The 13315-nt window shown below is 36.6% G+C and overlaps 1 protein-coding gene across 10 annotated transcripts in view; it reads left to right on the forward strand.

Moving 5' to 3' along the window:
* AGBL3 (AGBL carboxypeptidase 3) overlaps positions 1-13315 on the forward strand; it is a 146580-nt gene that overhangs the window by 79005 nt on the left and 54260 nt on the right. For all 10 annotated transcript variants that reach the window (XM_055284081.2, XM_055284080.2, XM_055284087.2 and 7 more), the window contains 3 exons: positions 6450-6524; positions 10240-10297; positions 11751-11822. In XM_055284081.2, coding sequence (XP_055140056.1) covers positions 6450-6524; positions 10240-10297; positions 11751-11822 — 205 coding nt within the window. The remainder of the gene's footprint in view (positions 1-6449; positions 6525-10239; positions 10298-11750; positions 11823-13315) is intronic.

Consider the following 13315-nt stretch of genomic DNA (forward strand, 5'->3'; position numbering starts at 1 on the left):
TGGCGATTCCTCAGGGATCTAGAACTAGAAATACCATTTGACCCAGCCATCCCATTACTGGGTATATACCCAAAGGATTATAAATCATGCTGCTATAAAGACACATGCACACGTATGTTTACTGCGGCACTATTCACAATAGCAAAGACTTGGAACCAAGGCAAATGTCCAACAATGATAGACTGGATTCAGAAAATGTGGCACATATACACCATGGAATACTATGCAGCCATAAAAAATGATGAGTTCATGTCCTTTGTAGGGACATGGATGAAGCTGGAAGCCATCATTCTGAGCAAACTATCGCAAGGACAGAAAACCAAACACCACATGTTCTCACTCATAGGTGGGAAGTTAACAATGAGAACACATGGACACAGGAAGGGGAACATCACACACTGGGGCCTGTTGTGGGGTGGGGGGAGGGGGGAGGGATAGCATTAGGAGATATACCTAATGCTAAATGACGGGTTAATGGGTGCAGCACACCAACATGGCACATGTATACATATGTAACAAACCTGCACATTGTGCACATGTACCCTAAAACTTAAAGTATAATAAAATAAAAGAAGAAGAAGACAGATAATGCATATCAATGTGATCATTATTATGACTTCACTTTAGGCTATTCTCCATAGAATAAGTCCCAAAGTATGTGATCATCATGGATAATGGTGGAGAAGATGACATAATTAATGAATCTTTATGTTATAGATTATCTCTTAGGTATTAAATCTATGTTGGATAAAGAACAAAAAATAATAATAATAATAATCCAGGCAAGATAAAAGTGGTGGCTGCACCAAGGTGATACTAGTAGAGGGAATGAGAACTCATTAGATTTTAGATATATTTTCAAGACAGTGTTAAGAGAATTTGCTGATGACATGTTTATAAGATTGAAAAATAGAAAGGAAAGAAGGTGGTCTCCAGAATTTGGGACCTGAGCACCTGGAGATTAGAGTTTCCATTCCATGAGGACAATGGTAAAATAGTAAACTTAATTTTGTTCTCTAGCTACTAAACCATATTTTGAAGATGTATTAGGACTCTCTCCATTGCAAGAGGCAAAAGATCCTTCCAAAATGGCTTAGTCAAAAGGGAAATTTGTTGGATTACTAAATAAAAAGTCTAGGGACAAGGCTGGCTTTTGTCATGGCTTAAATGAGGGGCTCCAATGATGTCATTAAGATCCTGGAGGGTTTTTTCTTCTGCTTTCATCTCATTTCTGCCTTTTCTTGGTTGGTTCCATTCTCAGACAGACTTTCTTCTCTTGGTGTTAAAACGACTATAGAAATCCAGCCTCACATCCTCACTATACTAAGTCTGGTTGAGACATCCTCCTATATAGTAGCTCCCTCAAAAATGCGGATATTGACATTTTTAACAAAGAGATGAAAGATCTGTTCAGTCAAAACTGTAAAATGTTGATGAAATTGAAGACACAAATAAATGGAAAGTATTTTGTGTTCAAGAATCAGAAGAATTAATATTGTCAAAATGTCTATACTACCCAAAGCTCTCTACAAATTCAATGCAATACCTATTTCAATGACATTTTTCACAGTAATAGAACAAACAGTACTAAAATTTGTATAGAACCACAAAAGAGCCTGAATAGCTAAAGCAAACTTGAGCAAGAACAACAAAGCTGGAGGCATCACACTTCCTGATTTTAAAATATGTTACAAAGCTACAATAACCAAAAGTATATGAACAGACACACAGCACATATATGAACACAACACACATATGAACAGACACACAGCACAATGGAGCAAAATAGAAAGTCCAGAAGTAAAACTATGCATATACAGTCAACTGATCTTTGACAAGGGTGCTAAGAATACACAATGAAGAAAGGATAGTCTCTTGAAAAAATGGTGTTGGTGGCCGAGTGTGGTGGCTCACACCTGTAATCCCAACACTTTCAGAGGCCAAGGCAGGAGAATCACTTTAGCTTAGGAGTTCGAGACCAGCCTGGGCAACAGAGTGAGACCCCACCTCTACAAAAAATAAGAAAATTATCCGGGCCTGGTGGCTCATGCCTGTAGTCCCAGCTTCTCGGGAGGCTGAGGTGGGAGGATCAATGAAGCCTGGGAGGTCAAGGCTGCAGTAAGTCATGACTGGGCACTCGAGCCTGAGCAACAGAATGAGACCCTGTATCAAAGAAAAAAAAAATGGTGTTGGGAAACCGGATATATACGTAAAACAGAATGAAACTAGACCTTTATACTACACACAAAAAGTCAACTGAAGATGGGCTAAACACTTAAAAGTAAGACCCGAAACCATCAAACTCCTAGAAGAAACACAGGGGAAAGCACCATGACATTGATCTTGACGATAATTTCATGGCTATAACACTGAAAGCATAGACAACAAAAACAAACATAAACAAGTGTGACTATAACAAACTAAAAAGCTTCTGTACAAGGAAGAAAATATTTAATAGCAGGAAAAGGCAACCTATGGAATGGAAGAAAATACTTGTAAATCATATATCTGAATGGGGGTAATCTCCAGAATTTTTAAGGAACTCCTACAACTTAATAGCAAAAAAACCCACTAAGCTGATTTTAAAATGGGCTGAGTACTTGAATAGACATTTCTCCAAGGAAGACATATAAATGGCCAACAATTATATGAAAAGTTGTTCAACATCACTAATTACCAGAGAAATTCAAATCAAAACCACAATGAGATATCATCTCACACCTGCTTGGTCAAAAAGTTAAAAAATTGTGTTTGCAAGGATGTGGAGAAAATGAAGCCTTTATACATTGTCAGTGAGAATGTAAATTGGTATAGCCATTATGGAAAACAATATGGAGTTTCCTCAAAAAAAATTTAAAAGTGAATTACCATATGATACAGTAATCACCCTTCTGGTATTTATCCAAAAGAATGGAAATCCAGATGCTAAAGAGATATTAGCATTCCCACATTTATTGCAGTACTATTCACAATAGCCAAGATGCAGAAACAAGTGTCTATCAATGGATGAATGGATAAAAAAGATGAGGGGTGTGTGTATGTGTATGTGTGTGTACATACTGGAATATCATTTAGCCTTTGAACCTGGAGGACATTATGCTCCATAAAATAAGCCAAACACAGAAAGACAAATACTACGTGATCTCACTTTTATGTGAAATCTAAAAAAGTTGACCTAATAGAGAATAGAAGGGTCATTACCAGGGGTCAGGGAGATGTTAGTCAAAGGTGTAAACTTGCAGTTGTAGCCGGGCATGGTGGCTCATGCCTGTAATCCCAGCACTTTGGGAGGCCGATGCGGGTGGATCACGAGGTCAGAAGTTCAAGACCAGCCTGGCCAACATAGTGAAATCCCATCTCTACTAAAAATACAAAAAAATTAGCCGGGTGTGGTGGTGGGTGCCTGTAATCCCAGCTACATGGGAGGCTGAGGCAAGGAAAATCACTTGAACCTGGGAAGTGGAGGTTGCAGTGAGCTGAGATTGCGCCACTGCACTCCAGCCCGTGCAACAGTGCAAGACTCCATCTCAAAATAAATAAATAAATAAATAAATAAATAAATAAACTTGCAGTTGTAAGATTGTAGCAGGAAGAGCCACAGACAAAACCCCTCACACACCAGGTTAAAGAAGGAAGGGGTTTATTTGGCCGGGAGCATCAGCAAAACTCCTGTCTCAAGAGCCGAGCACCCCGAGTGAGCAATTCCTGTCCCTTTTAAGGGCTCACAACTCTAAGCGGGTCTGCGTGAGAGGGTCGTGATCATTTGAGCAAGCAGGGGGTATGTGACTGGGGGCCACATACATCAGTAATTAGAAAGAAACCGAACAGGACAGGGATCTTCACAGTGCCTTTTTTATGCAAATAACCGATTAGGTCAGGGGTCCATCTTTAACTACCAGGCCCAGGGTGTGACGCTGGGCTGTTTGCTTGTGGATTTCATTTCTGCCTTTTAGTTTTTACTTCTTCTTTCTTTGGAGGCAGAAATTGGGCATAAGACAATATGAGGGGTGGTCTCCTCCCTTAAGATGAATACATTTTGAAGACCTAATGTACAATGTGGTGACTATAGTTAATAATATTGTATTGTATACTTGAAATTTGCTAAAAGAATGGGTCTTAAGTATTCTCATCACAAAAAGCAAAATAAGTGGTAACTATGTGAGGTGATACATGTGTTAATTAGCTTGACTGTGGTAATAATTTCAAAATGTATACTTAAAACATCATGTACACCTTAAATATATACAATTTTTATTTGTCAATTTAGACCTCAATAAAGTTAGAGGGAAAAAAGCAAAGATGATTCTTATCAGGCTGGTTTAGACATGTGTCAACCCATAAATCACTCACTGTGACTAACAGGATGGACTATGCTGATTGGCGTCAGCCTGGGTTATTTGACAAACTTTCACAGGATTCACCCAGACTTCAAGAACTGAGAGTGGGTAGGATTAAATTCCCTAACAAAATTAAAGACAGTTGCCAGAAGAAGAGGGAATGGGTTCTGGGGACATGAACAACAAATTTGGACAAAGTCCAAATTCAGAAAAATTTTAAACAATCGCATAGCACAAGAATAAGTGTTTTACCTCCTCCCATATTCTCTCCTGTGCCATCACAGTCTCCCTTTCCCTCCATTTGCCAGTCTTTCCCTTTCTCCTCTCTCCACCCGCAATACTTTAAAGGATTATACTCAAATATTCTAGTGGGTTTGTTAAAATACCATGCAAGTCTTTACTTCACAAACACCTTCTCTTTCCAAGTTATATATATCAGGACACTCATGGATAAATATTCATACCCATGCCCACAATTCAGGCAGTTATACATACACACACACCCTCTGGAGTAAAAAATAACAGTAAAAAGAACAAGTTTGTATTCTGTGTGATCATTTTCAAAAACTAAATGAATCCCTACAATGGTCAGATATTGATTATGTGCCATATTTTGGGTATAGGCATCTTTATCAAGATATTTTTCTAGCATTATAAAAATGTTAACTTTTAAAGAATAAACAGATGAAACATAATACCAATTAAATTCTAACTTTTAAAAATTAAACTTTTAATTTTGATTAACTTGCTGTTGTAAGAAATAATACAGAGATGTCAGGGACCCTGTTTTCTGTTTCCCCTAATGGTAACATCTTGCAAAACTATAGTGCCATGTTACAATAAGGCTATTTATATTCATGCAGTCAAAATGCTGACCATTTCCATGACCATAAGGATCCCTCATATTGCCCTCTTAAAGCCATACCCACTCCCTCCTGTCCTTACCTTGCAGTTATCCCCTGGCAACTACAAATCTGTTCCGCATTTCTGTAAATGTATCATTCACAAATGTTTTTTCACATCCCTGTGAAATCACACAATATGTAACGTGCTGGGATTGGCTTTTATCAGTTGGCATATTTCTTGGAATACTCATCCCCCACCCCCAAGTTGATGCATACATCCACAGTTTCTTCCTTTTTATTTCTGTGCAGTATTCCATGATATGGATTTACCACAGCCTATTTAACCATTCACCTGTTGAAGAACATGTGGGTTGTTTTCAGTTTGGGGCCATTATGAACATAACGTTAGTGTACAGGTTTATGTGAAATAAGTCTTCATTTCCCTGAGATAAAAACCCAGGAGTTCAATTGGTAGGTGGTATGGTAGTTATGGTACATACATGTTTAATTCTTTAATTGACTGCCAAACTGTTTTCCAAAATGGATGTACAATTTTCCATTCCCAAGAACAGTTTATGAGTAATCCATTTTCTGTGCATCCTCACCAAAATTTGGTATTGTCACTATTTTCTATTTTAGCCATTCTGACAAGTGTGTTATCTCATTGTGGTTTTAATTTGCATTTCCATAACAGTTAAATGATGTTGAATATCTTTTCACATGCTTATTTGCCTGGGCCCCTGCTTAACCTTCACTGACACTACCTTGAAGAAGGGGTTGGGGCACTCCCACTGGGCTTGTGTTGGCATGGGTGGGTGTGGGAGTCACAGTCATTTCTGTGGTGCTAGGCTGGAGTAGAACAGTTAACTATCTAAAAGGTTTTGGTCTCTTTAGGCTGTCCGTCTCCTGGTCCTTGGGCTAGAAGGAACAGGCTTATGTAGGGATTTTTTTAAATTGCATTCATTGGCATTTCTGGGTTGCCAGCCTCTCCAGCTTTAAAGCGAGAATATATGACACGAAAAGAAAACCCAGTGAACTCATCATCATGCCACTCTTCTGGCCTTGAACTCCCTAGCTAGTCTGCCTTCTCCTTTCCATCTTTTAGAGCTTCTTATGTAATACCCAGAATTTTTGGTTGTACTTAGTGGGAGGAATAAAGTACTTCTCATCTTCTTAGAAGTGGGAATCTCAAAACAATTTCATGTCTGCATGTGTACTCTTTGATATGTTGATTAAATATTGATTTTAAGTATGATTCTTTTACTAGAAAAAACATTTCAAAACAAAGAAGGAAAGGAATTCTACCATAGCAAGCCACCCAAATGCCAGAGAAGGACGAGAGGTAAATCTTCATTAATCTAGTCATTAAAAGTTTTTTAAATGAATGAAAGAGAATGGCAAGTTATTTTCTCTTATACTTCTTATACCCAAATTTTCCCCCAGGAGAAGTTAAAATTTTGTTCATATTATTTACTGTTTATAAAAACACAAAAGATCCTTGACAGATGAGAGGTGGGCCTTAATAAGATGCCATATTTAAATTTCATTTATACTTTTACCTTACTCTAAAAAGTATTTGAGGAAGCTTACAAAGATGCATCCAGGGTAGCAAGAATAAAGAAATTAAAAGTAAGAAAAATTAACTGGGAATATAAGGGTATAAAAATAAAAATAGTGGTACTGAAACATCAGCTTCTACCATGACAACAGGAAGAGCTCTGCAAACCCATTCACCAGCAAAACTGGTGAAATTATCCACAACAACAACAACAAACAACAACAGATATTTAAAGTCTCTGAAATGGTCTTAAGGTTATACAGCAAATGAAACAAAAATCTACTCAAGAAAGTCTACTAAAACTCATTAAAAACTGTGAGAGCCTGTGGTATTTCAATCAAGACTGCCTCTTCCCCTACCCCCACCCGACTCTGCAGCTCAGTAAGACAGAAAGTCCACACTAGTGTAGACAAGAAATTAGGGCTCCCTCTCCCCAGAGCTACCAAAGGGCTATCCCAGGAGGGGCAGGATATCAGTATTTCTTATTCTTCCCCCAGCCGCCTGTTGCTAAGTCAGGTGAGTGCAGACAAGAGATGTGGGCTCCCTTCCTCTCCCAGTCCCCATTCATGCGACAGAGGCTCTACTTCAGATGCTCTACCACTGAGCATTCTTGGGCTCTCACTGCCCTTATCTTGGTTTGTAAAATGATGGTTCCACACTGGGAGAGGCAAATGCAGGAGACCTAAGTCTACTGCCTCCCCTCCATCTACAGTTCAGCTCCTAAAGCAGGGTATCACTTGGAGGGAAGAATGCCATTTCCGCCATCCCCAGCTCATAAGCCATAGCTTATAAATTTTGCCCTGATGAAAAACTAGGTCATAAAACAGATAGCTCCTAATCTCTTCCAGAAAAAGAGAAGTTAAGCTTAAGGACAGGCTCAAAACCAGTGCAATTATGGCTTAAAAAAAAATTCTGGAGGACAAATATATTACTGGTGGAAGTTATCTTACCAGCAGCAAATCCGTATGGGTCTGCAGCAACATCAATTCTTGCCTTCCACTCCTGCCCTAAAACTTGCCTCAGTCTCTTTTTCTGCCTTTTGCCCCTGAGTAAAATGTTAAAATGTTCAGGTACCAGTTAAACTCTGCCATTTTGTTTCTTAATGCGCATGCTTGAGCTCACTCCTGAGCTCTCATCAGGAAGCAGCTGATCACAAGTCTCAGGTGTTTCCTATCTGTAGAAAGACTGCCTTTCCCTGCTGCTGGCTGCAACCAATTATTATTTTAGAGAGGCTGTTAACAACCACCTGACCATCCCCTGATGTCTGACATTCCTGGTGGGGTTTTGGTGGAGCCCTCTCCTGCCTTACTGATGCCTGATTAGCTACCTACTGCAACAACACTGGTAGATTCATTGGAGCTACAAGCTAAACTGAATACTGACTAGTTTGCCAGAGAGAACTGGAGAAAGAGACAGCTAGCAGGAGTCTTACTGGAGTCAGAAAAAATCTTAAACACTGACCTCTGCAACTATCTTTTTGAAGAAGTCCAAATTTGATTGCATTTAGTCTGAAGAGCAGAGCTGAATGTGGTCAGGGAAATGTAGCACTGTCATCCCAAGTGAATGTGGATATACCTAAGTCTGTACCCCTGAGGACCAACATCAGAGGCTTAGTACTGCAGGGAGCAGAGATGGCTATAAAGGAGTAATGCTCCTTTTCCTCTGCTCTCCCTTCTAGAATTACATTATTTCAGGAATGTAATATGAATAGGAATTAAAAAATTTTTTATGGTAAACAAATCCTCTAATTGATACCCCTGTGTTAAATCATTTGCAGGACCCAATAACCAAAATAGGTTTTGTTAGGGGATTTTTTTTTAATGTATATATTGCAAGACACATATTGATTTAGTTCTCATAAATATATCCACAGAGTGGTTTTCCCCACCTATCCAAGCTATATTTAACATAAAATATTACAAATCCCTTTACATTAAATGCTCATGTATTTGCATCTTTCTTCATTGGAGCTTTTAAAATTGTATGAAATCATTATATTTAATGTTAGATACTTCCAAATGGAAAATAACCTTCATTTGGTCAAAGGCTTTGAGAAAGTTGCATACATTCTAAGTGTGCCCATAAGCTAATAGGAGACTGTGGTCACTTACCTTGAAATTCCTACTCGTCTTTCACAAAAAGAGTGAACAATCTCATTTTCACTCAGGTAAATGGCTGAGGACAACTTAAATTCATGCTCTTGAACTATTTCTTGCTTTGCTTATAAGACATCAATACATCCCTAAAATAATATTGGTAAATTATTTTTTAAAATATTTCAGTTAACTTTGTTTCCCACCAAGACACTCTCACTTGTTGATTCTGAAGAATTTCAGCGAAAACAATTATATATTACTGTGGTCAGAAATTGTAGCTCATGTACATAAGATCACAGACCTGGTGATATTTTTCTGTAGGATTGAGTGTAATAGTTTATTATGGTTCACAGAATCATTTCGCTTAAGAGATGGGAGCTAAAAATGACAAGAGTTTATCAAATCAAGTCTTACTAATTTTCTTCAGCCTGATTTCACTCCTTGTCTTGCTAGTGATTACATAATATCACTACTTTTAAATTTGTGTAATTTTTTCTAGAATGTTTCTTTCTTCAATAATCAAATTTTGATTTTTACATTTTTCTCCCATTTTCATACTGATTTTGCCCATTTCTTTGCTGCCAATCAATTATATATATGAAGAGGTGGGTTTGAGCTTTTAACTCCATTTCATAGTCTACGTTTTTTGTGGGTTGTTTTTGTTTTTGTTTTGTTTCTGAGATGGAGTCTAGCTCTGTTGCCCAGGCTGGAGTGCAGTGGCGCCATTTCAGCTCACTGCAACCTCTGCCTCCCAGGTTTAAGCGATTCTCCTGCCTCAGCCTTCCGAGTAGCTGGGATTACAGGTGCTGCCACCACGCCCCGCTAATTTTTTTTTTTTTTTTTTTAGTAGAGCCGGGGTTTCACCATGTTGGCCAGGCTGGTCTCGAACTCCTGACCTCAAGTGATCCGCCCCCCTCGGCCTCCCTAAGTACTGGGATTACAGATGTGCACCGTGCCCAGCCTCATCTTTTTATATATAAGCAGAGTTTTGCAATCTGTTTATATATTTTACATAATTTTATATCTTTTCACCAATTTCACACTTTTATCTTCCCATATGTTTGTTCTTCTAATTTAAATAAGTGAGATTATAAGAATACTTTTTTTTTTGTCTCTTTCTCGTTATAAATAAATTCTATGTGATGTGGAAAATTTTTAAGCCCCCTTTACTGCCAAAATATAGTATCAATATTTTCTTCTACTCATTGATGCAGGAGAAAAGTAGTGTAGTGAAAAATATTAGAATATTCTGATTTATAAGATAATTTTGGTCCTTCTAAACCTGTAAGGATGAAATGAGAAATATTTGTTAAAAATGCACAATACCATAAATCATATAGGAAATATACCCCATTTCATGTTGATAAAATAGCATTGTTTTCTTTGATTCTACATTCCGTTAGGTTTATGATAGAGGACATTTGCTGCAAAGACACAAACAATCAAATTCTGATGTGAAAGGTAATACTCTGCTTCTACCTTCTCATAAACAATTAATTCATTTACTCAACTAAGAATTTTTGGTGCCACAACTTTGAGGTTGCCACTGTGCTTGGTGCTAGGGATATTAAATGTATATGATACCATTTCTTCCCTGCAGGACCTCATCCTTTAATCAGGAAAGAAACAACAACAAGCCAAGTGCAGTGTCATAGACACAATGCCAGTAGTCTGTTCAGGGTTCCCAGGGAGCACAGAGAAAGGAGTGGTCAATTAAACTGGAGAACAGAGAGGTTTGAGGCCTATCCCCAAGGTTTTGAAAGGTTTGCCCCCAAAGGGAAAGGGATTTATGTTTTAAAAACCATCTTTTTCCTCTCATTTCGTAATTTAATAGAAGACAAGCCGAGGAGAGAAATTAATTCATAGGCTGTTCATTGGCTTCTACTGCAACCTGCTAAGTCTGATGTGAATCTTTAACTGACTCTCTAGCATCCTGTTTTCTTTTTTTTTCCTGAATTCTGTCATTTTATCTTTAGTTGAGGTCCTTTGGCAGGGGGAATCATATAATTTAAGCAATATTTTAATTTTATCTAAAATACCTAATTTTTTATGTGTATATATATATTAATTTATTGTACATTTTTATCTACCTGTTTCCCAAAAGGATTTGAGGTAACCTAATTACACACACACACACACACACACACACTCATATATCCATTTAGTTTATGATGTAGCAAAATAATTAAAAATATAAATGGAGATAAGAACCTAAGAACCATGCCTAGGAAAGGGGAGAATACTATTATAATTAAAATAGTCAATTCACTTAAACTTTATTTTTTCTGATAATGGTCAGCTAGGCATATTCAGCGGCTTTTTATAAGTAACTTTTATATATTCTTTTGTTAACTTTTAATGTCAAAAATTAAAAATAAAGATAAGCAAAAGAAAGTAAAAATTATATTTTAGAATATTTATTTTAAACGCTTTCCTATATTTATCCACATACACACCATGTTAATGAATCACATAATCATCGCATTATTTTGCAACCTACTTTTAAATTTTAAATTACAGTATATATAAACCTCTTTATATGTAAATAAATGGCGGCAAAGTATTCCATTCTATTAATTAAGCCACCCCCAGTGTTAAACTTACATTTTGTTTCCGATTTTTTTCCTATTGTAAACAACAATGAAAAGTTTATAACTCTCTATTTCTGTGTTTTCTTAATTATTTCTTTATAACAAATTCCTAGAAAAGGAATTGCTGGCCCAAAATGTGTGAACATTTTTAAATGCAACAAAAATTTGTAACATTTGAAGACTGCTTATTTTAATTTCATTGAACTAAACTACTGTCTACAAGTTATTTACTAGCATTTTCCACTTTGAAAAAAGATGAAAAATATGAAATGTAAATGGGCGAATTATTTTCATGCTACTATGATCTTTATTATCTTCTCTAGATACAAGGCCAAATGAACCAGATGATTATATGGTTGGTTATTTCAGAAGACAGTTACCTGATCAAGGTTTGGGTGAGTACAATAGGAACACAGACAGTAATGAGTGGTCCCCCTATGATCTGAATGTTATTTTCCTCTCTAGCTCTAGAAATACACAGGGGAAACAGTAGAAATTTACTGTATATCAATTTGCTTTCTTTTAATTTCACCCAGTCAAAACCAAAACAAAAGAATATTCATCTCATTGTCTAATCTTTTCATTCCCATCTCACCAAATCTTAGAGCAGAGAGAAACCTTGAGAATGCTCTAGTTTCACCTTCTGCCCATGACAGGCCCCAGGCTCATCCAACCTCTGGTTAACTACACTTGGTGACAAGTACTTTACTAAATTGCAATATAATTCATCCCATTGCTAAAGAGCTGTAGCATTGAAAAAGTTTATTTTCAATAAACTTTAACAGTAAAAAGTTAAAAATATGTGTCCTTGTAAACTTCATCCACTTCTTTTAATCTGTCCTCTCTAATAACACAAAATAGTGAAGAAACCTTAAAGGTAAATAATTCCAACTGACTCATTTTCCCCAATTCTCCCTGAAATAATGCAATTGTAATACCTTCTCTATTTTTTAAAAAGCTGCCATTTATTTCCCTGAAATTTTCCCTGTTTCTTTCAACCATCCATAAAACACCGTGATTTAAGTCCCTTTACCATTTTATTTTACTCTTTTTTGTTGCTATTCAAGCTTAAATGAAACTGAACACAGTATTGCAGATGTTGTCTAATGAGTGCAAAATATATCTTCATTTTTATTTGCTCCTTTATAGATACTAGTTTTCCATTAATGCAGTTTAAGATTATATTTTTTCTTTTGAAAATTATCCTAAAATCTTGACATTGGATTTCACATATTCAAACTTTTAACGTTTTATTTTCTTAGTGCTACTGCTAAGTTGTATCTCCTCCATTCTCTACTTCTTCACCTATTATTTGGTTCATTGTGCTTGACCTTAAATTTATTCCTGTTAAATTTAAATTTAACCTTCTTAGATTCAGCCTTTCATGAACTATTATGTCATATTGTTATACTATATATAGATATGCATGTGTGAATACATATATGTGTGTGTATATATACATATACATAGATACATGTATTTGACCTCTTGTCAAAGCTTCAGACCCTGTATGTAACTATCTGCTATACATCTCCACACAGGTCCCACATATCCAAATTCAAATTCATCTAATTCCACACTAAATGCTCTTCCTCACATATTCTCAATAAAACTGATGGCAGTACTATCTCCATAACCACTCCAGCTACAAATCTGATCTGTATCCTTTTTTCTCACTTTCACTTCTGTCCCTCATATCCAGTCAGCCACTGAATCCAGATGATTTTACCTCAGAATCTCTTTTTCTCCCCAATGACACACAATTTACCCATGTAACAAACCTGCATGTGCACCCCTTGAACCTAAAATAAAAGTTGGAAAGCAGAAAAATAAATAAATAAAAATGAAAATAAAAACATTAATTTATATGGAAAATATTTGCAAAAAT

The sequence above is a fragment of the Symphalangus syndactylus genome, chromosome 6 (genome assembly GCF_028878055.3).
Source record: "Symphalangus syndactylus isolate Jambi chromosome 6, NHGRI_mSymSyn1-v2.1_pri, whole genome shotgun sequence".
Classification (NCBI taxonomy): domain Eukaryota; kingdom Metazoa; phylum Chordata; class Mammalia; order Primates; family Hylobatidae; genus Symphalangus; species Symphalangus syndactylus.